We start from the raw sequence: 27,984 nt of genomic DNA on the forward strand, positions 1-27,984 counted from the left end.
ACAAAAAACCAACCAATCAAATGCATGTTTCAGTTAATCTTTATCTTTCTCTCCATAAGTAAAGCAAAGAGTTTACAGTGCAAGTTGATTTCCACAGAACAAGGATCAGACTCCAAACACCAAGAAACAAACAAAAAGGCTTCCAGAGGAACTCACAAAGAAACAAAGCAGAAAAGAGAGGACGGAAGAGATCGTGAGAACCAGCAGATCCATGGGAGGGAAGAGGCAAGCACGTGGGACACGGGATGCCCCATTCCAGCTGTGAGGTGTGAGTGCCATACAATCAGAGACTGGCCCCACCAAATCACATTCTTATAGACGAGAGATTTTCCAAGTAAAACAGAGACCTCACCCTGTTTACACCTGAACAGAGGTGGGGTCAGGATGGGAGTAGTGCTGGGTGGCAAAGTGGGTTGGAGATGGGAGGCAGGTGGGGGAATAACCTCTCTCTATGTCACATATTTCTTATCCTTCAGAAAATTGTTTGAGTTTTACTTCAGCTTTCTACTGGCCTAGAACTCTATCCCCTTTCAGTGCCCAAGGGAGGAAACCACCTGGCTGCAGACCCTTGGGAGCTGGCAGCACACTACAGCAGCTCTCTGGGAGAGGATGGTCACACTGTTATCACTCCAGCTTCAAAGCTTAGACCAGGCTTAAAGGTCACAGAGTGTGTGACACACTTTAACATGAGGGACCTGCTTCCATGCAGTGATGGCACTGGTTCTAAGCTGTGGCAAACAGTTCATGGCTAATGATCCTCCCAAGAGCCTGAATACCAGAGCACCAAGGACTATGCTTGGTGAGAAAGGTCTCAGTTCATGACAGCACCTCTCATTTTTCACTGTCTAAAGACCACACAGGTCTAAGACAGCATCCCCTCCCAGCAGAATATAAAATTTGACTCAAAACCCAGGATGTCTCCACTCACCAATGTGTAACCCCACATTACTGAACCAATCCAACAACAGTGGGTCTCCCACCAATTCTCCTTCTGGCTTCCCAGACTTCACTTGGGATGCCTGGGACCCAATACATTCAAGATCCAATAACTTGGTCACTAGCAAAATGCCCTGAAGAATTCAACTTTGCCTCAACACTCCCCACTCCCTACTGACATGGAGATGCTTTTCCTCCTACAACTTCCAAATTCCTCCTACAACTTCCCTGAGTGCCTCCCTCAAACCCCTGCCTTAGACAGTAGTGTGCAAAAGACCCTTCTGCTCCTGCATTGCATCAGTCTGGCAGGCAAAGATGGAAGGATATGGTTCCTTTCAAAGCCAGGTGACAGTGTCCTTTCAGTCAACAGGAGAAGACTTAAAGAGTTTAACAGTCAGGTCTCTTCTCCTTGCTCTCACTGAGCCAGTCCCTTCCTCCCTGTGTGCTCACATGGATTAAAGACGGCTTTCCAAAGCCAGACATGCTCCCCTGCAACAGCCCACCATCAAGGACAGGCTGCTGGGTCTGGAAGTCAAGGAAAAACTTCTCAGTCACACCAGTGAAAACCCCTTCAAGCAGCTTTCCAGGAAAGGAGTAGAGAGATTCAGAGCTGAGACACAAAGTTTTCCTTCAACATCATCTCCTTTCCTTTGGATGGGAAGGACTTCCCTATATACAACTGAGACACCAGGGAGACACCTGCAGCCAGAAGGGATGCCCTGGAAACTTTGTGGAGCCACATGAAAGTAACTGCAGTTTCCAAAACCTGTCTCCTGCAGGAATAGCAGCTTCTCCCTTGCACCCAGTATACAGCTAGTCTTTTTCAATTAAATGCTGACTCTCACCAGGGCAAGGACAGGGTCAGATTGGTCTCCAAACCACATCCAGAAGCAAAAGAGTAACAGAGGAGCTAAGAACAGTCTGATTTCTAGTGCAACCACAACAATGGACAATCCCTTAGGTATCTTTCACTCAAGGTTCGTGGTGAAGGGTGAGGGAAGAGAAGTGAGCTGGGGGGAGGGATGTCCAAGCAAGTCCCAATTAAAGCTTTAAATGACAGGGAGGTAAATGAAGTGATTGTCCTTTTGGTCTCTCAGCTGAATGTGAAATGCAGGAATAGCTGTGATGAAGCAGCACACCGCAGTCCTTAGATCCAGTGTATTTCTCTCAGTAGAGGTAAGTGCTCTCTTAGACCCGTTGAATTTCAAACAGCTTCACATCTGTGTCATACCAGATTGGGGGATCCACATTCCTGAGAGAGAAAAACAAGAGCCACTTTACTCTCTGTGGCCAGGTACATGGAATTCAAATTTCCCAACCAAGATTACAGCTGCCTACACAGCACATCTTCAGCTTTGCATAAAAGGAAATCACTGGTTGAGAGACAATGCACCTGAAAGGGATGACAGTATCCACAACATCCCACAAAGCCAGAGCTTTGCATGAAATCTCTGCACCAGACCCTCTAGGCAGCTTTTCCATTCCCTGCTGCTGCCAGTTCCCAAACTATCAGTACTTGCAGAACAACTCCCTTCATGACACCCACTCAAAGTTTTGGAGCAGCTGATTCATCCAAGTCTCTTCCAAGGGAACAACACCTTTCTATCCTGTAAATATGAGATGATCCAGAGCCGGCCAAGTGCACGCTATTCCCTCTACAGGCCCCCCAAAAGTCAGACTGGAAAAGACCAACTCAGACTGCACCCAGCTGGTTTACCTCAAATAAATAACTCCCCACATGTAGGTGCGGAACCACATGGCAGTGCCCGAGTTGGCCTGGTACTTGCGGATGAGGATGGGGTGAGGCACCGGCAGCAGCCCCACCAGGGTGCCGTGCTGCAGGAACTTGAGGATCTCCGACTCATCCGTGAGACCCCTGCGAAGAGACAGGCCAGGAACATCCTCAGCACGGCCCACAGACACCCCCAAGACTGCTGCAGCACAAAGTATCAGTCTAAACAGACACAGACACAGAGCCAGCGACCGTGGCCAGCGAGAACACACACCCTCTCTGGAAACAGAGCGGAGAAGGGATGAGACAAACACGACGTTTGGCAAGGAGAATAACATCTCTGCTGAGCCTGTGATGTTTTCAATCATGCTTTACAAGCTTTCCCCAAGGGCTCTCCAAATTCAGACTCTGCCAACCTCACAGAGCTCCTTACACACTGCACAGCCCTTCCTCTCCAAAAATCTACTTACTTGTCAATGCAGATCTTCTCCACCTGAGGGACCAGCACCTGTAAGAGCCGCATGATTGTCTGCAGGGGAAGCTTTGACTTCCAAGACATCACCTATAGGTAGGAAAGCAGCAGGGAAATCAGTGCACTGCATTAGCAGTTTTAATACAGCTGTCTCTGCAATCTCTGTAACAAATGAGGTGTGTACATTATGAAGCTGGCGGATGAACTGAGTGCACAGGAGCAATACAATAAATCCCAGAGCACTGGAATTATGAGGTACCCAATGAAATCAGTGGGGCATTGGCTTAAAACAGGTAAAACAAAATATTTCTTTGCAGATGTTAGTAAACTTCTGGAGCTTTGACCACAAGTCAAAGACATTCCCACTGAGGAAATGCTGCTCTGGGAGAGTTTCTGATGGCAGGGAAGGGAGTGTGTGAGGTATTTCTGCCACAACTCTTTTTCTCATTATTTATTTCCTCTGCCCAGATTCCCTTACCCAGTCAGGAGTTGGAGTCCACTGTGCACTGGAGGATGCACTAGAGAGACGCCTTCGATCCCGCCGGGAGTGTGATGCCTCCTATCAGTAAATATTATTTTTAAACAAACAAAAAACAAACAAAAGCAAATCACATTTAAGAGCAAGAAATACAATCCTCTTTCTGCTAATGTTCCCCACAGCTTTTCCAGAGTTCTGCTGGGAAAGATAGCTCAGCCTGTCCCTAGAATGCATCAAACCCACCAGACCTTCATTCACCAAATCCATACACTTTGAACCAGGCAGTGGCAATATTTGATGTGGTTAAGTTGGAGGACCCTGTGGAAGGTCACAACTCCAGTCACCACTTCTGACACCCTGCTGCAACAATCCACTGTGGGAGAGTTAAAACAGGACTGACAACAAACAACTCAGGCATGGTTCTTTCTTTTGGCTTAGGGATTAAAGAGCTAAGAGCCACAGCTTTTCCAACCTCTGTCTACTGAGTATCTCTGGGATTTTTGGTGTCCATCCTGGAATATCTTAAAGAGCATTTTTCCAAGGCTGGGCTATTGGCAACTCCTACCTAACAACTCCTGCCTCTTGAGGAATGACACACTCAACCTGGCTTTCCATATTCACAGCAGGAATAAAGGAAATAACCCTCTAAAATCACTGTCAATCTCTGCATGAGGTGAAAATGGAGAGGCTTTTTCCTTTAGCAAGGCACCCTGACCATTCACTACGGCCTAGAGTTGACTTTGCTACAAAATAAATGGGAACAGCACTTCCTTCCAACAGCCATCCTGCACCTCCACATGCATGGGCTCATTCATGCATCATCTTCACAACCAGAAACAGCCAGTTTGGGGCAGAGCTTTGCTGGAAGCCACTGGAAGCTGATAGTGCTGTGCCAGTCCTTTTCTGACTGGGGAACAGCTCGAGCCAGCTGCTGGACACAGATGGAATGACCCACAATTAGGTTTTATGGGTTGCTGGAAGAAGAAAACATTTCTTCTGCAAGTTCTCACATAATGACAACATAATTAACTGTGTGCTTAAGATACCTCACTGACCATAGGCCTTCACCTGGTACCAGGTTAGGCCAGGAAGGGTAAGTAAAACTCATCCTGGGATATTCTGTTTATTCCAATTTATTCAAAGCCACTCTGAGGACAGTACCTCAGCCAAGCCCTCATGGGAACACACTGTTCACCAGCTAATAGAAGATTCTGGTAAAGCTCTCCATCCCAGAAGGGAGAGGAACAAGAAGCAGCAGTAAGAACCAGAGCTGAAAACCTCGGGAACAGGAACATATGCCTTTGCAGTTATGCCCTTGCTGCTGCTTACTAGTGCTCACATTGGAGAAAGCTCACTCGTGTGCCCCAGCTCGTGTCACCAGCACAAACATGAAACACCCAAGATGATGCAACAGCACTCCTGAACCACGTTGTTTTCCAGCACCGTGCACATGTCCACACTGCCTTTAATACGATGCCTTTCCTCAATGGGCCAACCAGACCTTGTCTTCTAAGCCCCCCATTTCTGCTCACTTCACACCCCAGACCTCCCCTGCACACCACTGTCTGGCCTTACCCCGCTCCAGGGCTCCCCATCGCTCAGGGCTGCAGGTGGGTTTCCCTCTGGAGAGAGCTGGGAAGCCTCAGGCTCCAGGGAACGCATGGTCCCGTCCTCTGACACCTGAGACTTCTCTGTGAGCTTGTCAATTCCTGTGCTCAAAAGAGAAACACAAGTGAATTAAATATGTTTAAAAGGAGGGGGGTCTTATCTGACCTATGATGCACAGACACCCTATGCCTCTGCTGACATTGGAAATCCTCTCCTTTCAACTGGATAAGCAATACTGAGCCTTGATTTCACCACCCCAGAGAAGTCTGTCTCAAGGAAAATGCTCCCTGATGCAAGGGGAACATAGATTCACATAGATATAGTTAAACTGAGGCAATAGGTCAAGATTAGGGCAAATGGCCACGTGGACGCCAAGCCTGACAGGAGAGAAACTCGAGGCAGTTTGTTTGTGATCAGCTTGGGCAAACTGATCTGAAACTTGGATTGAAAGGCAGTTAAGTTATTCACAGATGTAAACTCTTAATCTCTCCACACCCAGTGAAAGGGTGAGTCCACAACGTATCTCACAGAGAAAACAAGCTCTCTCCTGCTCCAAAGGTAAACTAAAGCTCACCTGGAGTAGCCACCAGACTGGTCTTCAGTGTCCCTGGTTCAGCAGGGGCAGCAGGACGTGACCCTTCCATGGAGACCCCATCCTGGGAGTTGGTGCGAGAAATGGGCTCAGGGGTTTTCTTCTTGCGCTGCAGACCCTTCTGGATGGACTGGGAGTCCGTGGGCAAGTTGGCCAGCTGGTGAAACACATTCCGCTTGCGGATAACAGCATAGACCAGATTGGAGTTCCCTGGGAATCACAGCAACAAAACAAGCAGAGAAGTGAGGCCCAAAGAGCTCTGCCAATACAGCACAGCTCACTGGGTACACAGAGCATGCCTGCAGAGACTGCAAGCTCAGAGAACTCTGCTACCACCCACAAAGGCAACGGCACAGGGAAGAAAGAGCAGAGCTCAATATCCTCTTATCCACCACAAAGCAGTACAGAAAATTCAGTGAAATCCTTCCTAGGCTGGAAGGCTGACAAGAAATGGCTTGGAGAGGGATATTCAAACAACTGAAAGGAAAAAGGATCATTTAAACCACATATTAGCACCTATTTCAGACAAAAAGGTTACTAGCCAAGATTGAACATTTCTCCATCTTCAAAAGAATTCACAAAACAAATCAGGGCACTTCATTTGAGAAGAAATAGACTTGAAATAGTGAAGCAAAACTGCCACAATTCTTACTGCCTGCAAGATAGCAGAGAACAGAATGAAACCATCCTCTAATATAAAACACAAATTATACCCACAGAGGCTGGTTTTGGACTTGGCAACCACCATGTGCAGGATTTCCATCAGGGAAGCAGAATGGGCATTCTTGATTTGCAGGTTTAAACAAAACATTAAGTTTTGAGCAGCTTTAAGGACCTCACTTTATTATTTCTTTGAGGTACAAGATTGTCATGCTTTTAAGAGGGGAAGCAGAAGGCATTTCCTGGAAAGTAGCAAGTGTGAGAACTTTGTTTGGATGGGGCTATTTGGTCCTCAGCCTCAGTGATCTGCCAGAGCAGAACTGAGAAGCACTTTGAATGTTTAAGGAGATGGAAGTTGTTTTGGTCCCATCACCTGCACTGCTGAGCAACATGAGCAGTTTCATAGAAGCATTCAGCCAGTCACAGCTTCAGGGTTACACACTCACTTTCCCCTCTTCTTCCCCTCTATCCATCTCATCTTCTGGCCTGCAGGAGGCTGAGGTTGTGCTGACAATTAGCTGTCATCTCATTTTGCTCTAACACAATTTCTCTAGGTCAGGACCCAACAATGATTAACTACTAATCCAACTTCTCAATCCTAGGCAAGGCTCCATGTAGCTGATTTCTACATTTCTCACCTCATCTGTTTGGATTTATCTGAACTTCCATCTCATGTTCTCTTGGACTAAACTGGTGCAAACCTACTAAACACAGCAGTCACTTTCTTACCATCAAACTGGTACTGAATGATGTTGTTGAAAACTTCCAGCAAGAAGAAAACGAGGTGGTGGTTCTGGACAGCAGAGAACAGGAACCAGGTGGTGGAAAAAGCCTCCAGGAGATGCAGTAACTTGTTAGCAGCCACCATGGAGAGAGACTTCAGGTATGGAGACACTGTGGAAGGCAAACAAATGAAAACTGGAGAAAGAACCAAGGTGTATTTATTCTCAAAGATATACCACTAAATATGTTATTTTTATCACCTTCCCACCCTGCACTTCTGAGAAAGCCTCTGAGAAAGCTGAGCCCAACAGGGTTACGCAGAAGCATTTCCAAATACAAAAGAAGTGAAACGGAGATATTGCCTAGTAAAGGGAGGCACTGCTGCTTTTAGAGGGTCTTGCTTAGTTTTACATTAGCAACGGCATCTCTGCTGTGCCTCCTGAAAAGCTTCTCAACTGAAGCCACTTAGACACTCAGCCCAAGGGAAGCCACTGCCACCGTGGGGAGGTGGCACTCCCTGCTGGAAAGGAACAGCACTGCCAAACGCACCAGGAGTACTGGCAAATGTCCTTCTGCCACCCCAAATGGGCTCCAGGACTCTGCTGTCCCTGCCTCTGCCCCATCTGACCCTGCAGCAGGCCTGATCTGCATCTGGCACCTCCAGCACGGACTGGAAAGGATGAGCTTCCAGCAGTGGGCACTGGTCAGTGTTAGGGGACACAGGCAGGGGTGCAGAGAGAGGGGAGTGAGAGCAGCCATCCCTGTCCCTGCTGCAGGCCGTGGTCTCACCCCACAGTGCTCACCGTTCACTACAATGGTGAGCAGGCAGTCGAAGAGAGGCTGCAGCCGCTGGTGCCCGCTCGTGATGATCTTGTGAAAGACCTGTGGAAGGAAGGAGTTCTTGAGCAAGGTTGTACCTTACTGAAAGCACCCTCTCAACCAAAACCAGTGCCACCCCCACACTAATCGCTTCCTGACACCATTCCTTCCTAGGCAGGGCCCTGCACGCTCCACAATTACACAGGTGGGGAAGGCTGCTCTCGCTGCAGACTCGCACTCCACGAGTACAAGCTTTCATTTGCAAGGAATCCTTTGGGAACATGATTAGGGCCCCACAACACCACAAACAGAAACTGACTGTGAGCTGTTCCACAATGTTCAGGCAGCCTGGGACAAAACTAAACCACCAGGAAGTAAGAGACATCTTTACTTCCGATGGATTTTGACTTTGAACCCTTATGAGAGCTGTTTGAAATGTTACAGAATTAATCATTTTACAGTTGATTTTAGCGTGAACTTCTAACTCAAATGTTTGTACTATTTTTAACTACACCCTCAGACATGGAAAGATTCAACTGCCTTGTAACCAGTTCAGACATTCCCAATCTTGGCCTTCCCAACTCTAGCTGGCATGTCTGAGATTAATGGAATGTAATAGCAAAACACATAGTGTCAAGTGCAGTTGTGGTGGACAGGTTTCTTCCTACTCCTTCTAATGGGAATCTCCTTTTGGAGGTTTATGAGAAGCTGTTGAGATAATTCTTTTCTGGCAAACAAGCACTAACATGACAGGAGGGAACCACCCAAGGCTGGTACTGCAAAGCACACAGCTTTTGTAGGCAGTGCTGTGGGCAGACTGAAAGGCGAATGAAACCTTGCAGCAACACAAAGCTGGAGGGCTGAGCTTGGTATCACTGTTGTTCCCATTGACAGATGTGCTCCACACAACCCTGGTTACCTGGCACAGAGCCAGATCTCCTGCCTTCCCCATCTACAGTCAAGTCTGGTACAGGCCATGCTCCCATCCCACTCATGCCAGTCCCAGAGTCCTCTGGACACCAGCCCAGCACCATCAGGAATCCTGTTCTTTGGGATCATCTCATGCAGATGGAATTGCACCTCTTGGAATTCCAACCAACCACCTGCCAGACACATCACTTCAGGTTAACAGTGTGCAAAGATCCCGCCAGTGCTTAGATGCATCCCACACACTTTCTGGCTACTCAGGGGGCTTCCAGTCTAGGGAGGGTGAGTACACTGAAGGAGGACAATTGTTTGGGAAGGTATGAAGCAGGAGCTGGGAGGGTCAGAGGAGAACTGCTGGAGCTATACTCACTATGATGAGCAGATCTGCATGTGTCCCTGTGAAGACAGGGATATCCATAGGCACTCGGACAGAATACGGCTTGTTCAGGCGAACCCCAAAGTTCCGCTCCCCACTGAGAAGCAGCAGGATAAAGACCCCAATGTGCATCAAGCCCACTCGTGCTGCAGGGGAAAAAAAACCAGAAAAACTCCACGTGTCACAGTGAGGCCAGGGGAATCCTGAGACAGAGGGGCAGTGAGGAGGGAGGAGAAACATTATGGGACTGAAAAATAGTGCACAGACTAAACTATCCTGATAAGGGACATCCCACAGAACTCCCTCTGTTGTCAGTGCCAGTGTCCTTCCCAAGCACATTTATGGGGCCACTACAGTGTTAAACCTTGGACAGATCATGTTTTTCTTCATTATATTCTTGATATAAACCTCTCATCATAGTAGGGAAGATCTGACTTCTCTCCACTACAGAGTGACAAGAGTTATACCTGATTTATTCCCAAGGCAAGAGAGGATTGCTCATTTCTCCCTCCTCATGGGAGCAGGGACACAGTTTTCAACATGAGGACTCAATACGAGTTAACACGTGCTAAGGAAGAATCTCCCTTCCCTATATTATGGGACAGATCATGTCCTGCTTCTAGTCTGTTAGAAACATTAAAACCCAACTAACTGAACCACTCTACTCCATGTCTTAGAAGGTCAGGAACATACACTTGAGATGCTGTCACATGTAAGTGGTAGAGAGGAAATATCTTAAAAACATTCTAGCTCCACTGTCAAGCACAAACCATACCAAATATTGAAAACAACCAACTTACACTGGTCTGCTCTGGCATCATTGAGAAAGTACAAGATTGGGACAAGAATGTCCAGAACGTCGCTACTCTTCAGCACAAAGAATAGGAATTTCTGGAAGAAAAGGGAGGATTTCAGACAATCACAAGCATATTTGGTTTCCTGCATCATCTGCAGGACTCAGGAGAGGTACTCTTGAGCTAATTAGTCTCTCAAGAACATAAAAAAACCTGGTGTATGCACCAGCTCTTCAACTCCAGTGTTATTTGTAGGATTATTATAATAATTTCTCAAGTACAGACCTTCAGGAGCTGCAGCCCCCCTCACAGGCTGTCCCCACATCCAGACCCCCAGCCCCTGCAGCAGGGAGCAGTGCTGCTGACCACAGTACCCCAGAGCCACTGCTAACTACCCACCACAGCCCTTCACCGGGGCTCGGTCCAGCCAGAGCCACACCAGACAAGGTGGGGCAAAACCCAGCAACAAGCAGATCCACACCTTGTTGAAGTCACAGAGTTTCCAGAAGAGGACGAGGAGTTCCTGATGGAATTGGATCTTCTTGGCAGAGTTTGGCAGGTAGGTCTGGACCAGCGGGTTTGATAACAAGCGAGCCACTCCTTTCAGGATGAACTGGAAATCCTGCCAACAGACCAGGAAAGAGACTGTGGTGGGCCCAGGGATAATGCAATCAGCATGAAATCAGACAGGAAACAGCGCAGGATGGGAGCACGTTACCTCCTCTCGGTGTATCCTTGAGAGGTAATTCACAAACAGATTGTCTGGTCCAGGAGGCTGTGTTCAAAGAAAAGGAGGGAAATGCTTACTGGCAACAAAGTTTATTCAGGAAGTCAAAGTGTGACCACTAATGTCCCTCACTTCAGCTTTCCTCTGACTGATCCAGTTTTAAATGCAAGGAGACAGAGTGCTGCAGGGAATAGTAAAGTCAGGGGCTTTTCACTTGCATGTTCCCTATTCAAGGCAGTGACCAAAATCCAGTGTTTTGGTCATGTACAGGTGTTTAGTGGCCTACAGGACTGAAGTAGGACCAGATTAGAGAGAGCAGACTGCAGGGGGAGGAGCAGTGCTGGGCCCCACAGCTCAGCATTCAATACAAGTTGGTGCGGAAGGACCCCAGGGAGTTCAGGAGAGCAGCAAATACAGACCCCAGTGTCACTCACATCCACATCATCCATGGCTGTGCCAGTGGTCGTGCCATCCACGGTGGGACTTGAACTGGTGGAGCTGTCATAGTCCAAAGTGACAATCAGCACCTGGGCCGCCTCCTCCACCAGAGGCTCGCGGTAGTCAGAGAAGAGCAGGTGGTTGTAGGGAATCCCGTAACCCACCGGGTCGTAGGCACAGACAACGTTCAGGAGAGAGGTGAAGAGTGGGAGTGCATGTCTGAGGAGGAGAAAACACTTTCAGAAGGCAGAAGCAGGAAAATAAAGGTGCTGCCTTTAGGGAGGGACAGGCATCCCTCTCCCCCCGAAGTCATGATAAAATACCATCATCTTCTTTAACCTGGGACAGTGACCCATGACTGAGCAGCCCAGAGACAAGAGCCAAGCTGGTCTCCTGGACTACAGCTGAGAGGGAAGGGGAGATGAAAAAGGCCATGCGGCCTCCCAGAGGAATCCTGTGCAGCAGTGTGAAAAGGGGAAAGGACCTCAAAGCTCTCTAGGCCCTGGAAAGACAAAACTGTCTGCCTTCAGCCAGGTCTGTGCTTCCCAGGGTGAGTGTCACCTGAGGAGTTGGAAGTCCCAGAGGAGACAATGTCACTAGAGGGCGGCATTCATCCAACACAACCACCTGCTGCAGTGCCACGCCACCATCCCAAAGGAATGCAGTCTACAGCAGGCTACAGCCCCTGGATGTTGGAGGTAGCAAGTCCTATGGTCCCCCATTACCAATACACTCCATGAAGGAGATCTAAAGGTTTTTCTCCCCCTGGCACCCGGGCCCCACCCTTCACCCTCACCTGTTTTCCGTAGAGCAGAAAAACTGTACCCAGGGGTTGGTGTTGCTGCTGTCTGAGGAGGGAGGCAGGTACATGGCCTCGGAGAAACAGGTCAGCAGCAGCTTCAGCAGCTCTGTCCTGAGAGGAAGGAAGAAGTTGTCAAGGTGTGGAGCAGGAGGCACAATCACTTACCACAACAACACATAAGGAAGGCTCAGTCCTATCTAGAAAATCCTCCCCAGAGAGACCTAAGCCCATTTCATTTCCTAAGCAATACAGCTTTCACTGGCACAAAGCTCGGCAGAACTGCTGCTTACAAAAAGAGAAATCCAGTACAGAGCTCCCAGGCATTTCCAGAACAGCAACGTTTATCCAGTTCCTGTTGCAGACACTCTGACTCCCATATCATAATACAAAAAGCTATTTAAAAGGTCAGCTGAGGTTTTTTCTATGTTGCCAGTCCTGTTAGCTCAGAAAGGAGCAAGCAGAAAGCCCCTTGGGAATCACAGATACCCACAGAAGCTAAGAGCTCATCTCCCTCAGATCTCCCCCTCCTGAGCCAGTTTCTTTCCATTCTGCCTTTGCAGAAGCTCTTACCTATTCAAGTCATGGATGTAGTTAGGCTGTGGAGAGTGGGCAAAGCCCACTCCTGCCTCCCAGATGTACTCACAGCTGTCAATGGAGTGGATATCTTCTGCTGTGTCCTGTGGGAGAAATAAGAGGTTGGACCACAGAAGGCAAGAGCCACAGTTGGCAGCATTAGTGGTATCCAAGGCAGTTCAGCCACTCTCTCTACCAAAGAAACCAGCAGAGAAGTATCCAGACAGTTGGGTCTGTGCAGCATCTTCCCATGCCTAAAAAAAGCAGGTGCTGATGTCTTCAAAGAGCTCAGCCTTGGTGAGTAAGGGGTAAGAGAGATGCAGGCACTGTGCATGATGGAGGGAGCATCCATTTCTAGCCATAATATAAGGGCTGACTTCAGTGGGAGGACAAAGAGCAAAACATGGGTGAGCCCATTCCCTCACAGTTCTTACTCCTCCTCTTTACTCAAATGCTGCTTCAGCAAATATCCACCATGACCTGTATCTCTGAGGTCACATGCTATGCCATGAACATGAGGTGGTGGTACCATCTCTCTCCTAACCTGAAGTCAGACCAGGCCCAGGGAGGGAAGCCAGCTTGTCAAAGCCTACAGAGGCTGCAGGCAGCAGACAGACAGCCAACAGCAAGGAACATAAATCATTCACAATCTCAGTGTCTCATTCTAGTTGCCCAGAGCACTGAAAAACCAGTCTGGCTGCTGCCAAGTGAAAATCACAGGTGCAGGTGGTGGGGGGAGGCTCTCCCAGGAATAAACATTGTCACCCCGACTTGTGCAATCCATCCCAAGTGACAACAATAGACAGCAAGTCCATCTGTTTCAGCCCCACTTCCACTTACTCTTAGCACAGGGGTAGCTCTGATCCAGCCTTGCCCCTTCACCCTCAGGTGACAGATTTCAACACTCTTTGTACTATTCAGAAACCTCAAGCAATCAATTTAGTACCTCAGGTTTGTCAGGGAATTTTGCAGCCATCAAATACACAGGGGTTTAGCATGCTCATTTTTAGTTTACATCAGAGCTACACCAAAAGCAGCGATGCCCACTTTTGCTTATAAACCAGATCTACAAAAACCACCAGAATCACTGATGGGAGGGAGGGAGGAAGGTAGATGCACCATAACCTGTTCTTAGCACACCTGGTAGGAGATCCCTGCTTCAGGCAACTCCTCTGAAGCATAGACCATACGGATCAGAACAGGTTTGTCTTTGTTGCCATGATATAAAGAGGGAGAGGAGGTGGAAAGACACAACAAAGACCATCTACTCATTCAGGCAAACAGATGCTTCCTGCCCCAGGCTGCACCAAACTGCCAAAGAAAGGAACAAGGTGCTAAAGGTCTCTGCTCTGCTGGCAACAACAGAAGAGCAATTGTTTTCCAGCACAACCACCTTTTCCTGATGGGTGAGCTGTATTGTGGGGGTAATTGCCAGCCACTTCATTTGAGACTCATCCAGCTGTCTCAGAACACCTGTTTTATAAGGCACAAACACCACACAGTGAACGCAATATGCTGATCAATATTAGACACTGTGGGTTCAATCTTGGAAACTCCATATTTTCCTGCCTGCAGGTTTGCAGGAAGCTGCTGGAGTTTTCCAGGATACCCCCCACCATGCAGCTCATCTGCCCCTATGCAGATAATCTCATGGTTTAACTCACCACCGTGCTCCTCCGGTGGCTCTGCACAGTGAAGTCGGGGCAGAAGAGCAGATCAGTGACAGCAAGGAGCAATGACTCAGCCAGTGGCCGAGCATTTTCATCATCTTCATCTCCCTGAGGTGAGAAACAGAACAGCATTGTCAGCCCAGGGATAGCAAAGAGCACACAGTAACACCAGTATCACGCAGCAAGAGAACATACACTCCCCAAAAACACACAGGGACGCAAGACATTGCAAAGGAACAGGAAGGAGAAACACAAAAACCCAGTCAGCACAGGAAAGAAATGTTCCCCTGGATGGTGGTGACTAAACAGGAACAAGCTCTTTAATGACAGCAAACTGAGCAGACAAAGGCCTGGAGACGTAACAGAAGAGTAGCATTGGATGGACCTTGCCACGTGGAGATGGTTGATTTACTGAAGACAAACGGAAAGGGAAGCATTTACAGAGAGAAGGATTTTACAGTCACAAAGGAGGGTGATTCAGATGATGCACAGAGCCATCAAAAGGAAGAAGCCAACCAGCAGTAATAAGGTGTAAAACCTCTCAAAGTCCCGCATGGGCTCCCCAGAACTGGAGGTGACAGAACCGGCAGAGGCTCCGTGCATCACACAAGGGCCACCTCAGCCCGCCACGGCAGAGAAGGCACAACAGCAGAGAGGATTTGCCATCTCCAGCGTTCAAAGCAATCACTCAAACCATGCATGGCTACTCCTCTGCAGCTGTTGCCACGGGAAACCTTGCCAGATCCTGCCTGTCAAAGAACATCCTGGATGGGAGGCCTTCCCCACCACACACTGGTGCTTGAGGGAAAGGCAGGGAGCAGGAATGGCAGGAGCTTATCTACCTCAGCCAGGCCTCTGTCAGCCTGTGCACAACACACGGCTCTTCAATCGCAGCAGGCAGCTCCCAGAGATAATGGTCTGTGTGGCTGTGACGGTGACAGCAGGAAGGATCCTGCAAACAGATCCCGGATGCAAGGAGAGGCACAGAGAGGGTGGATAGAGGCAGCAAAGATGGTTTTGCTTGGGCTCATGGTCAGAGGTGAAATGACAAGCATTAGGGTGCAAGGGGATTTCTTTTCCAAGAACGATCTTTGCTGAGATCACCCCAACTGCCAGAAAAAATCCCAGCAGGCTCTGGGTACCACCACATCCAAAATGGGTGACACATAGCAAACCAGGAGATCTGAACCCAGTACAGACTCCCTTAGAGAGTGGATCCATGCTCTGGGAGCTCTGCCATCCATCACTGTATCGTGAAGCAGGTGAAGGATAATCACAGACATATTTACTAATGGTCCATACCATCATCTTCAGTTCCCTGAGAGAAATCAGCCTTCAATCAGCAAAGTTGTTGTCTCTAGATTAGACACGACCTCAGCTTCCCTAACATCCCAGGGCTGTATTTGTTATCCCAGCCCTACAGTTGCATATGGTTAAATGATGGAGCACACCAAGCACACTGAACCAAAACAGCTCCACCCACACTCAGGAGGCACAACAAGCAGGAGGGTTCCCCAGCCCAGCACACATGCACTGGGCTGGATTGCCTTGGGGTGACCCCAGCACTCTGAGGCTGAGAAACTCTCTCTTCTAGGTGCTGAACAAAGCAGAAACATAGGAGTAACAGCAGCCGGGCTGGCTCAGAGCACCAGCACCCTGCATGTTGCTTCCCAAAACGAGCTGCTCCATTGTTAAGCCTCTCCAGCACTCCCTGGCCCCTGCAGAGATGAAAGGATGGGCAACCACCACCCTCCCAATCAACCAGATCACAGAGCAGGACTAGCAAAGACTTCCCTTTCCACCACCCAGAACTTCCCCTTGAAGTGGCCTCAGGTGAAGCAGATTAGAGGTGACAGGCAGAGGCAGCACAAGGGGCAAGTTTGTACTGTACCAACCAGAATCCTTCTGGACAAAATGTCCAGAATACAGCTGGATAAACACATCATGTGGTGGGTGAGCAATTGGCTCACAGGTCAAGCACAGAGGATAGTAATGAATGGGGTAACATCAGACTGGTGACCTGTCACTAGTGGGCTTCCACAGGGCTCCATCTTGGGCCCTGTGCTCTTCAATGGCTTCATAAATGACTTGGATGCAGGACTTGGAAGGCATACTAAGCAAGTCTGCAGATGAAACAAAACTGGGAGGAGCTGTTGAATCCCTCGAAGGCAGGGAGGTCCTGCAGAGAGACCTCAACAAATTGGAGGACTGGAAAACCACATGAAGTTCAACAAGGGAAAGTGCCAGATTCTGGCCCTGAGATGGGGCAACCCTGGATGTATGGACAGACTGGGGAATGAGATGCTAGAAAGCAGTGCTGGGAAAGGGACCTGAGGGTCCTGGTCGATGGCCAGTTGGCCATGAGTCAGCAGTGGCCTGGCAGCCAAGAGGGCCAACGGTGTCCTGGGGGGCATCAGGCCCAGCATCGTCGGCCGGGTCAGGGAGGGGATTGTCTGGCTCTGCTCTGCACTGGGGTGGCCTCACCTGGAATGTTGGGGTAGTTTTGAATACCTAATTCTTTAACCACTCTTGCTCAGTTGTGGGCTTCATCTCTCAGGCTAGGCCCCTGGTTAAAATTTATTACTCAGCTCATAAGCAGGGTATTGAGTCATGATGCCCAGAGCTTTTCTGGCACTGTTTGCTTTAAATGTGACATTGTAAAACCAGTGGAAACAACACCCTGCTACAGTTTGACTTGAATCTTAAATCAACTTCGGGTAATGGAACAAGGTCATTTCAGTCTAGGAAAGTCACACAGCTTTTAGTACAACTCTCATGTTCATTTCAATTCACACCTCCAGTTATACTGGAGAGGACTTCACTCACATACCAGCACTCTCCAACAGCTACACACCCAAGTGAAACATTTAGATGATGCAGCAACCTGTGCTGAACAAGGCAGCTGAGGGTGAGAGGAAGAACAGCAAGAATCAAAGGAAGGGAAAGAATTTAGAAGATGACACCTAATTTCTGACCAAATAGAAATAACTGCAATAAAGTTGCCCCCAAATGTACATAAGTGTCTCCTCACTACAGCCTCCCCATCATCCTCCAGAAAGAATAAGTGCCAAGTAACAGACCCCTCCTCGGCCAGCCCCAGGGACAGTTGACCAGAAGAAGCCTCTCCAGTCTGGGTCCTCAAAGATGTAAGGCAGGATACGGGTGAGGAGTCGGCAGCAGTTCAGAACGATTTGTCTCTCCTTCTCCGTGTGGCAGCCGCTCTCTGCTCCCTGCACCAGCTTCTCCACAGCCTGAAGGAAACAAAACCAAGGCAGGTATTATTAACCTGGGCACAAAGTAGCAAGAGCTGGGCAGGTCTGTCCTGTTGGTGACACCCTCACATAGAGTTATAAGCCGTTACTAGGAGTCCATTTTCTCTCAGTCTAATGGTACAGGCAGTGTTGCTGTTTGAAACTGCAGAAATAGGGTTAATGATCTTAAACAGACCTTCCTTGAATTTCTACTGTTCCACTGCAAGAGACCTCAAATGCCAGGGCTAATCCATGCAGCACACGTGTGGTGCCACGTGACACAGCCAGAGCACCAGAAGGCTCCTTCCAGCACTGCTCCATGACACCACACACTGAAAAGGGCAGATCAGATTAATCAGCCACAGCACCCGAGATGCAGCAGGACCAAGGCAGCAGCACTGTGCTGCACAGTGTGAGGTGCTGGCAGGGGATGATCACACAGGAACACAGTCTGACAGATCTGTCTGTGCTGGTGTGATTACAGCAGGGACCTCTCCTGACTCTGGAGGTGGGAGCTAAGCTGCCTGTAACTGTTAAGTGAAGGGATACAGCCCCCAGTCTGTCAAAGTCCTGCAACAGAGGGGGGTGGCAGCCCAGGTTTCCCCACTGTCCCTGTGAACAGGACTGCTGTTCTGCAAAGAGCTTCTGGGCTGAGACTGCAGCCCATCCAATCGCTGCTGAAACTGCCAGTGGAGAGTCATTGGGATTTTCAGAATAGATGCAGGTCTTACTAGGCAGCATCCACAGCCCCAGGAGGCAGTGGCAGGAGGTTTTACCCAAAGACAGAAAAAGGCAGCTCCTTCCCCCAACAGCTGCACCCACTCGCTCTTACTCCCTCATCCCAAGGGGAAACAGAAGGAAATGAAACCCAAAACATTTAGCAAGGATTCACCTTGCTGCTTTTTAATTCATGAGGTCATGTGCCCCTGCTTATTTTCATGGCAGACTGCCTGGGTCACTGACTCTGCCAGCCTGCGTCACTGCATTAATGGGTGTTTAAGTGCTGTTTGTCCCAGGCTGTCACACACTACTCTGACTGAGCTGAACGATTTCTTCAGGCATATTTATGACTGTACAGCCTGAGTCTCCGGCCACGACTGTAAACGACAGCTCAGCCACACTGTCGTGCTCCCCACGAACACTGCACTTGGCACAGGTCAGGGCCCTCAGCCTGGCAAAGGCACTTCTGGAGTCTGCAGGCTCCTGTGACACTGATACCCCAAGATCTAGGGCTCATGGAGAAACAGTCCTGCAGTCACAAGGTCTCCCAACACAACACATCTGTTTTCAACAGGGAGAAGAGCACATATTTTAGTCTTGGTTTGGGGACAAAGAAGAAACAGAGTCAAAGGGGTTACATAGTCACTACAGGTCTCCTAAACCCTTCTCAAGTCCCAAACTGCAGATTGCCAGAAGACAATACTAGGGAAAAATCATTCCATTTTCCCTCGTGCTTGTATTTTTTCTCAATTATCCACTACATGCATTTGTCTGAGGTGCAATTCACAGTCAGAGGTACCTTCACTATGATTCAGTAGGTCTCATTCACACTTTGTACAGGAAAGAAAAACAGGATGGCAACAACCATTTAAAACTGGAAAAATGCCATTCCAAGTGCTTTTCAAATACAAATTCAAGCCTACTCTTTGCATGGCTTAAATCAGGAGCATTATTAACACCTGCACTTTTCCAGACAGAATAAGTCTCAGGCTGTTGCTCACCAGCTTGACAATTTGCCAAACCTGGCAGGGTAGGAAATGTGACTCAATGTCCCATGTGCTCCACACAAGGATGTAGCAACATCAGAAGCAGCATTAGGAATGTTCCATTATCACAGGAGAAGGACAAAAGGTCTTAAGATCTCCCTCGAACTTGTGCAGTGACAGTCTCCACATCCCTCTGGGATTTATCAGCTTGAAGCCAGACTGGTGCATGGTGAGATGCAATTTGATGCAGACAAGGAATCGGATGTATCAGCCTCACCACAAATATGCAGCCTAGGTACAAAGTCCCCTGAGCAGCAAGCAGTTTATACAGGCAAGACCCAAGAGGACAGAGTGAAATACAGGAAGGGAACAAGAGGAAAAAGGCTCCAAAGTGATCAAACGCCAGCTGTGGTCTGTGTCTTCCACGAGAGGAAGGGCTGAGAGTTAGTCTTAGGAGGAGACAGGGACAAACAAGCACATTGTGTGGTACAAGGAAATAAGATGGCACCTGTCTCCCCTTGGGAGCCACACTGCTATTGATCCAGGGACACCTCCCTGCTAGCACAGCACCGAGGAGTAAGACAGCACCGACCTTACCTTATAGCACAAAGTTGCCAAGTTGGAAGGCGACTCTTCTCTCACCGCTCGGATCTCTGCAGCTGGTACAAGGGCAAAGACATCCTGCACTGAAGTGGCTGTGTCTGCCCAGAACTGGTCCCAAAAGGCATCATCTGTGGCCTCCACGGGCTGCAGAGACACAAACGTGGTTACAGATGCAGAACTACCACTCCACAAGGTCCAAACACAGGGGTTGAGCAGCAAAACATTCATGTGCCCAACTGCATCAGACGGGGAATCCCCAGGTCTTTCATGGAGCCACAACACACGCAAGGCTGCCTGTTTGTCTGCAACTGATGCAAGTATTCCAAGATCTTCACCACTGCACATGGGCCAGGCTGTTCTCGTGCACTCTGTCACCTTCAGAGCAAGCCAAGGATGCTCTGAGTGTGTACTGGAATTACTTGTACTGTAACCCAAGTCTCAAGGAAGCAATCAGGAACATTAGGGCACAAACAGACCCAAGGAACTGACAGACCCACCTCAAAGCACTTACAGAGACAATGCAATTGATCCTTCTGCATCAACTATTTTTAGGGAACTGGACTCGCTGCAGCCAGTCGCTGCCAAGGCTTTGTTCTTAAAAAGCATTAAGTGAGCAATCCAAAGAGGAAGATGGAAGGAGGGGACCAAAGCAAGCAATCCATTTCAGACCTGTGGTTTGAGAAGCTCACCCCTCCAACCCTGGGAACACACTTCTTCCCATTACTTTTTCTGCAGGTACAGATAATTTCCACTTTTGGCCGCTCTGAAACCCCACTGCTCAGGATGCTGTCCATAGGGACAGAGAGTTTGCCAGACAGCTCTGTACAGCTGGCTGCAGAGTCACAGCATTATTTCTTCCTGACAGTGTGGCAACTATTTAAAAATCAAAATGCTGACAACAACCTGGGTGTCAGGTTATAAGCAGCTGAACAAAGCAGGCTGGACCTTGCTTTGCCCTTTATGGCTTTGCAGAGCCAGAAGGCAGCACTGGCCATTCAAGGTGAAGCAGAGGCTCAGCCACACATGGTCAGCTCTGCCTTCCTGAAGAAGCAGCGTGGTGATGACCTGCCTCTTCCCAAAAGTGAAAACACCAGCACTGTTTGTTAAACGAGACATCTCCATTACACAACACCTCAGGCACCCAAAGCCTGGGAGCTCTGAAGGATCAGGAAAGACTTAACTTTTCAGCCAGACTAAAACTGAACACAGTTTTTCCCAAGTAACTACTAATATTTGCCAAGAGACAGGCATTGCCCAAACACGGCTAGGAGTGCCCAAACCACCCAAGGGTCCAGCTACCTCCCTGTTTATGACAAGCAGTGTGAGAGAGACAGATCCACAATTTCAGCCAGAAGAGGAAAATGGAAGCTTTTCCAGGAGCTTTCCCAGCCATGCCAAGGTGTGGTGGCACGCTTAGGAGGTCAGAAGAGCAACACACCTGAGCACCCCCAGCCGTTGGTTTGGGGTGAGGAGGAGCCTCCTGCCTGCAACCAGCACCAGCTCCAAAGCAAACAGCACCTCGTTAAGGGCGATAATCAGCACCGTGGGCGGGTCTACCATGTCAGATGGGAAAAGGACAAAAATATGAATGTGTGCTTAATTTAAACAACTCCTGCCCACTCCCAGCTCTGCTGTAGTAGGCAGAGAACTTGCCCAGCTCTATGCTGTTTCTAAATGCAGCTCCAACACCACTTGGGAGAGAACAGCTCATTCACTGCTCTGACGCTGAGAAGCTCTGCGTTGCCCCCTTTGCTGTCACCTCCTGAACCAACAGCCCCAGCCCACGGGCAGGTGATGTGTCACTACCACCAAAGCCCAAAAAGTGAGCGGGGCTGGCTGCCCCCAGACTGGTACAGCAGGTTACTGCCCTGCAGCTCTCTGCCTTAACGCTTCAGTGCTGCAGAGACTGTTTATTGCTGGTCTTGGTCCTGCCAGCCATGCAATGAACCAGCCCAAGTGACTCTCCACTCTTGAAAAACAAAATCAGAAAAAACCTACATGTTTTTAGGTATCTTCTTAAACTTGGTTCTAGTGCTGAAACGCTCATTTTATCACCACCAAACGCCACCAAAGCAAGATCCTACTAAACCTCTTCCCAAAAGAAAGAGCAACTTTTTCCAACTGGAAATGTTCAAGGTCACAGCTCCTCAGAGGGAATCTGTAGGAACAGCACAGTGTTCACAGCCTGACTTTCAGCTTCCTGAGCATGTGAAGGAGCTGTGCTCTTTGTTACCTGAGCATGAAATGCTTAATGGAAGGAAAGCTATTTTGCACATCTCATCTCTAAGTGCACTGTTCGAAGAGAGCCAATTATTTGGAAATCTGATCTATGTAATGCATGAAACATCTTACACTTCCTACGCCTCTTTTCCAACCACACACCACAACCACATGTGTAATTGCCACATGCACGTCCTGGCCGCCTGCCACAGCCACTCCCACCAACAACAGCGAGCAGCAATTGCTGCTAATTGGGCATCATGCATAAGTAATGGCTTCACTCTCATCTAGAGGGGAAGCAGAAAACCATTTCCCTCCAGCAGACACTGATCCCTTTACCTCCCACTAGCCTGAGGCCTCCTCAGAGGTTGAGCACAGCCGCTGTTTTACAGATGGCAACGCAACACGGACTGAAGAGCAGGGCCTCCGACTGAAATCCCCGGGAGTGGAGAAGCACAGCGGTGATTACCCAAACTGCAACATTGGATGTGCAGCCCTGCTAATGCCTCAGCTGCCATCTTGGCAACCAGATTATGCTAAAACACTGGTTTCTTTCATTTTTAATAGCTGCAGCAAGGCAGCTCCTCATCAACAGATGGTATCCCGTGTACAATCCTGGGACACGGATTCAGTACTGAGTCACTCAGATCCCTGCTGCCCCCGTTTTAATTACCAGTCTGGCATCATGAAGCTACTCAATCCACATAATATTCATCTCTGTGATAGAACAGTACTGGCTGTTTTTAAGCTGATTGTATTCTGCACACAGCATCTCTGGGGATCTAAATATCCATTTCCTCACGCTGAGCTTATACAACAGCCTGTATCCAGCTCACAGCAAAGGGAAATACAGAGACCTAGAATAGTCTTGTTCAACAGCCAGGGATATCTTCATTTGGAAATGTCAAGATTTAGGTACAAGTGTTGGTACAGCACATGCTGCAGTCACAAATCCCAGAGCACCTCAGCCTTGACAGCGCCTAAGCCAGAGAGCTCACGAGGAGCTGAATCCTCACCAACACTGAGCTTTGGATCCTCCCCATCAGCACAGATCTGTCCTCTTTCAGGGAGGGAGCTGCAGCACAGGTAAGAAAGAGCCTGACGTTCCTCCAGCACAGCGCAGACAACCAGCTCTGCACCAGCAGTGCAATGAGAATTAGAATTTCATCACTGCCAGAAGAACTGAGGGATCAGCAGCTTGACTGTACTCTGGAAACACAAATGGCACATCTGGAGAGCAAAGGAAGTTCCTGATCCCCACACACCCCACCACAGAGACTGCCGAAGGTACAGAGCCGACCAGCAGAGAGGGGCCCTGCTGCCCAAAGCAATCTCCACACCAGTGGGTGAGGTGACTGTAGCCCAGAGTGTTGCTGAGCACACAGTGGGCAGAGCTGCGGTGATGTGACATCTCAGAGCGGGCAAGGAGGGAGACTTTTGCCTTCAGTTCCCTGGGGCAAGGTGTATAGACCTCCCACCTGCAGGCTGGCCAAACAAAGGTGAAACCAGTCCTACCAGACACCTCCAGTCTTTACTTCCTAATAGTTGTAAATGTTGGGTTTCAGGTTCTTTGAAGCACACCATACACAAGCTGCAGGAGTCACAAGAGGACGGTTTGCAAGCCTCATGCCAGATACTGAGCAGAGAATCACAACCCTGAGCAGGCAAACAGGATACCTCACAGGAAACAGGAAAACAGAGTGGGGCTGACCACGTCCTAAAAACAGGAAAAGTTCCCAAGACACAGCCTCCCCCATTCGTTACTGTCCTCAGCCTGACGCCAGCACCACCTTCACTTTCTTTTTCAGACACAATCCCTCACAACCTCAGACAGGGCGAGTGTTTGCACCTCCTCCCAGCTGAGAGCTCTCCGCCCTTACAACTTACATGGAATGCCCATTTCCAACAATTGCCCAACAGGTCCCCACCAGAGGACTGTCCTGAAACTAATTCTAAGGTTGCTGCAAACCATCAGCAGAGAACAAAGGGACAAGCAGCCGCTGGTCTCCCTCACTGTGTTCTCTTTTTGCTTCATGCCAACATGCCAATTAAGCATCCCACTAGCCAAGGTAGGGAGGTGTTTGGGGCAGGGACTCTTCTTTTCCTGGCACCTGACAGCAGAGCAGGTCCTCCATCCCTGCCCAGGGTTTCCAGGCCATACTGCACAAGCTCAGGAGATATGTAACAGCAACATGCTCCTTTCCACCCCAAATGAGCAGAACTGTGGCATGTAATGACCATTCATGCAGCACTTGATTGAGCTCTAGTTCAGGCCATGCAGCAGGGCCAGGGATTAGTTTGAGGCAATTCACACACCTTTGTACCACCTGTTTGTTAGCCACTGTGCAAAAGAAAAGCCTGAGGACGGACTTATTCAAAATATTAATAACTAACAAGATTCCGTTCCTGCTGCCAAGGATGGCAGCTCCACACAAGTTTTGGAACAATGGTAAATTTTCCCACAAGGTCTTTGCAGTTAGCAGTGCAGAATCAAGGAGAGACTTCATGAGTCTGCCACCAGTTCTCTGCTCCCACAGCAGAGACAGTGTGGCAAAGCAAACTGGAAAATGGGATTTGTAGAAATCTGGCAGGGAAAGCCCAAGATGAAAAGTCAGCTGTGTGAAGTGTTAGTTACAGCGCTTTTTTTAAGGCAACTTTGCTTTTCATCAACCTGAGACACTTGGACAGCTGAGTCAAGCTTGAACACTATCAGAAATGGGCTGCCAGAGACAGACCTCTCTCCGAGCTCAAGATGTGCTTTTATCAGGCTCAAGTTAACAACCCGTTGTACTCCTGCATTTCCACAAGGGGGAAAAGAAAGGACTGGAGTCTGTCCCTCGTGTTTGATCTTTCCTGTCTCTTTCAAAGCAGAGGCATAGCTAGCATTAAAATCTAACAAGCTCATTCACAAGATCAAAATTTCTTATCTTCCACTCGGTTGCTGGCAGGATTCCCAACTGACTGGAAAAAGAAAAGGTGCTTCCCCAGCAGTTAAGGCTCCCAGACCAGTTTCCTGCTCTGTCAAACTCACAATCCATTTCCCTTCACCTGTTAAGTAAACAGCACTTTTATGGGCAATTCGGGAGGACTCGTACATTCTCTACTATAAAGCACATCTGTTTCGTTATTAAAAGGATGGGCCCTACCAATTTAAAGGTGTGCAGAGTAACGTAATATGTATCTTGTAAAAATCTTAAAGCCCATTTCCCCATGTGTGATTACAAATATGCATCTGTGGCATAAGCTAATTGCTTCCTTCTGGTATTACTGCCCTTTTTAATCACTGAAGCAATTCTGAAGTGATTTTTCTTTTTTAATACTATTACACTTTCAGAGTTTCTCTTTGGCAGTTAAAAAAAAAATCAATTAAGTCAATTCCATTTGTGTCCAGACCTGGTTCCACTTCCAAGTTCTGGGCTCCACATGTGCTACAAGCATTCAAGTGTTACATTCCTTATAGATTTAATTTTTTTTCTTAAATGCTTACATGGGAACACTCCTTTTTTAATTAACAAAAGCCTGGAGATTATAAGAACTTACTTTTAAGAAAAATTTAACTTCAGTGCCAACTCTAAACCTTCACCAGTGAGTGAACAGTGCCTTCTGCTCAACCACTTCTTCCCACCAGAGCCTTAGGAACACCTCACAGTGCATTCTAAGCTCACGGTTTCATGTTACCGATGACTTGACTAAAATCTATTTGTCCAGCTCCCTGATGTCAGAGGAGAAGGCTGCAAAACAGGAGACACGCTGCTGAGGAAGCAAAGCATATCGTGAGCCAACAGCTTGGAAAGCTTTGGCTCTGCCCACTATTGCAGCCTGGTTTTGGATCCTGGGTCCCATGGACCAGGCAGTTACATGGGGGTTTTGCTGCTGCTGCGAGATCAGAAGGCTCCGGGAGAGCCCAGTCATGCGTTCTGCACAGGCAAACACCAGTGCCCTTCCACAGTATGTAAATATGGGAGTGCCCACACTCCACCCTTCTTCCACATGCAGTCTCACCTAGACCACAGAGACGTGAAATGAATCCAGCCAAGAATGAAGCTTTTGCTCCCTCCTTTATTCGGGGCCCCAGTAAACCTTCTTTCATTACACAGGTCGATAAACCAGGGGAGGGAACTGCTCCCTTCTTGGCTGTTGATCCGAGGGATTGCCTCATACAGGATTTTCTTTGTGAACAGCAGACTGGGCAGATACCTACAGGCTTGATTTACCCCCCAATCTCACTTTATAAGCATGTTTTCTTATGAGGAAAGGACAGTCCAAAGCTGAATGGTCCAAAGGCACTCTGACAGTGCCTGGACAGTCCAAAGGCACTCTAAACTATCAATGCAGAAGAGACTTTGAAGAAGCCCTTAAAACATTAATTCATTCACTTTTCTCTTTACATAGGGATGTTGTGAAACATCCACAACTGGAGGTTTTTAAGAACATATTCACAAAAGTCATTCCTGAGCAATGCAGCTCTAAGTGATACTGCTTTAGAAAGTATCAATATGTTTTTTCCAGGCTCTTCCACAGCCTTACCACCTATGATTCATTTCCCACTCGTAGCCTTCATCTCTTGAGTTTTCACAGATTTTCTCCTATTACCCTTTTACCCGTTTGTATCCATACCCTTTTCTTTCAAATTAATTCCCCATTGTTAACTATCTTTTTGCCATCAACCCCAGGTTTTCTTAGCAGCTGTTATTGCCTCACCAACCAAAGGTGGATTTTAACAGCTGCTCACCATCATATCTCATAAGAACCTGAGATGTGACTTCTCAAAAGGGAAAAATCCCTCTGCTCCTTAGATAGAAGGACAGACTACTAATTTTCTGCCAGTGTGCTGCTGCTGCTACTGGACTCTCCAGTTAAGATAAAAATTAAGTTAACTCCCAGGACAGGCACAACATCTGTTAGACCTCTAGGCAGCCACCCTCCCTACACACAGCCCTGACTTTCACTTAACTCCTTGTCCTCTGCAGCCTGCAGAAATAAAGCCTTGTTTCACAGGTCCCAGGTGGAAACTGCTTCTGCTGCCAACAGCATGGCTGGCCATCGGCCTTTTAATCGGCTACTACTGAAAAACAGGACAAGGTTCTCCACCCATGATTCGGGGCGGGGGGGGGGGAAAGATAAAGAAAAGGGAGCACTGGCAAACCTTGCGGTGATGTAAACCTGCAGCTGAATCCATTAAGGAGCCGCGGACACCCCTTACGGCAGCAGCGTCGGCTCCGTTACCACAGGACGCTGCTCGGCAAAGCACAAGATGTCACCAGAGGCGGTGACAGTGGCCGGGCCCTGCCAGCCCTGCCCCGGCCGGTGTCCTGGCGATGCTGGTGCCCCTCCACAGACCGTGACAGGGCGATGGGCAGGGCCGGCCCAGACCCCCCCAGCACCCCGGCCCTCGGGCAGGGCCGCGCTGAGGGAGCCCGGCCCGGGGCGGGCCCTGCCCGCAGCCCCCGCACAGGGACCCGCTCGGGCCCCGCTCGCCGGGTCGGGCTGGGGGAGCAGCGGCCCGGCCGCCCCCTCCCCGCAGCCCCGGGGGTGTCTCCGGGCAGGGCCGGGCATGAGCGGCTCCCTCAGCCCGCCCCGGCCGCGCCTCAGGGCGGCTCCCGAGATGGCGGGGCCCCCCGTCGCCCCCCGCCCGAGATGGCGGCCCTCACCTGGGTCTTGGTGGTGAGCTGGATCACCGCCTTCCTGAAGTTGAGCTTGGAGTCGGCGCTGCCCATGGTGCGGCCCGGCTGCGGGCAGGGCCGGGCAGGGCTGTCCCCTCACGCCGCCGCTCCCCGGGCCGCCGCTGCCGCCATCCCCGTGCCGGCGGCTCCCGCTGCCTCCCTCCCTCCTGTCAAACCGGGGCTCGCCGGTCCCGGCCCTCCCTCCCCTCCGCCC

At 49.2% G+C, this 27,984-nt stretch overlaps 1 protein-coding gene across 3 annotated transcripts; it reads right to left on the reverse strand.

Annotated features, from left to right (window-relative positions):
* Positions 1 to 23: 23 nt before the first annotated feature.
* On the reverse strand, positions 24 to 27,940 carry HID1 (HID1 domain containing). Of its 3 annotated transcripts, none has more exons than XM_051798089.1 (19): positions 27,759 to 27,940; positions 19,882 to 20,031; positions 17,408 to 17,578; positions 14,322 to 14,435; positions 12,655 to 12,761; positions 12,079 to 12,195; positions 11,279 to 11,501; positions 10,836 to 10,892; positions 10,599 to 10,739; positions 10,124 to 10,214; positions 9,318 to 9,469; positions 8,005 to 8,083; positions 7,208 to 7,372; positions 5,801 to 6,028; positions 5,194 to 5,327; positions 3,619 to 3,699; positions 3,139 to 3,230; positions 2,654 to 2,812; positions 24 to 2,188 (listed from the first exon to the last, which is right to left on the reverse strand). In XM_051798089.1, the coding sequence occupies exons 1-19, from the start codon at positions 27,822 to 27,824 to the stop codon at positions 2,125 to 2,127; spliced, it is 2,391 nt and encodes a 796-aa protein (XP_051654049.1). In that variant the 5' UTR covers positions 27,825 to 27,940; the 3' UTR covers positions 24 to 2,124. The 3 variants fall into 3 exon arrangements, with proteins under 3 accessions (XP_051654049.1, XP_051654051.1, XP_051654048.1); XM_051798091.1 differs by lacking the exon at positions 27,759 to 27,940 and adding an exon at positions 27,254 to 27,460; XM_051798088.1 differs by lacking the exon at positions 27,759 to 27,940 and adding an exon at positions 27,062 to 27,166.
* Positions 27,941 to 27,984: the final 44 nt, after the last annotated feature.

The sequence above is a fragment of the Manacus candei genome, unplaced genomic scaffold (genome assembly GCF_025592945.1).
Source record: "Manacus candei isolate 608988 ecotype Guabito, Panama unplaced genomic scaffold, ASM2559294v1 h1tg000047l, whole genome shotgun sequence".
Lineage (NCBI taxonomy): Eukaryota > Metazoa > Chordata > Aves > Passeriformes > Pipridae > Manacus > Manacus candei.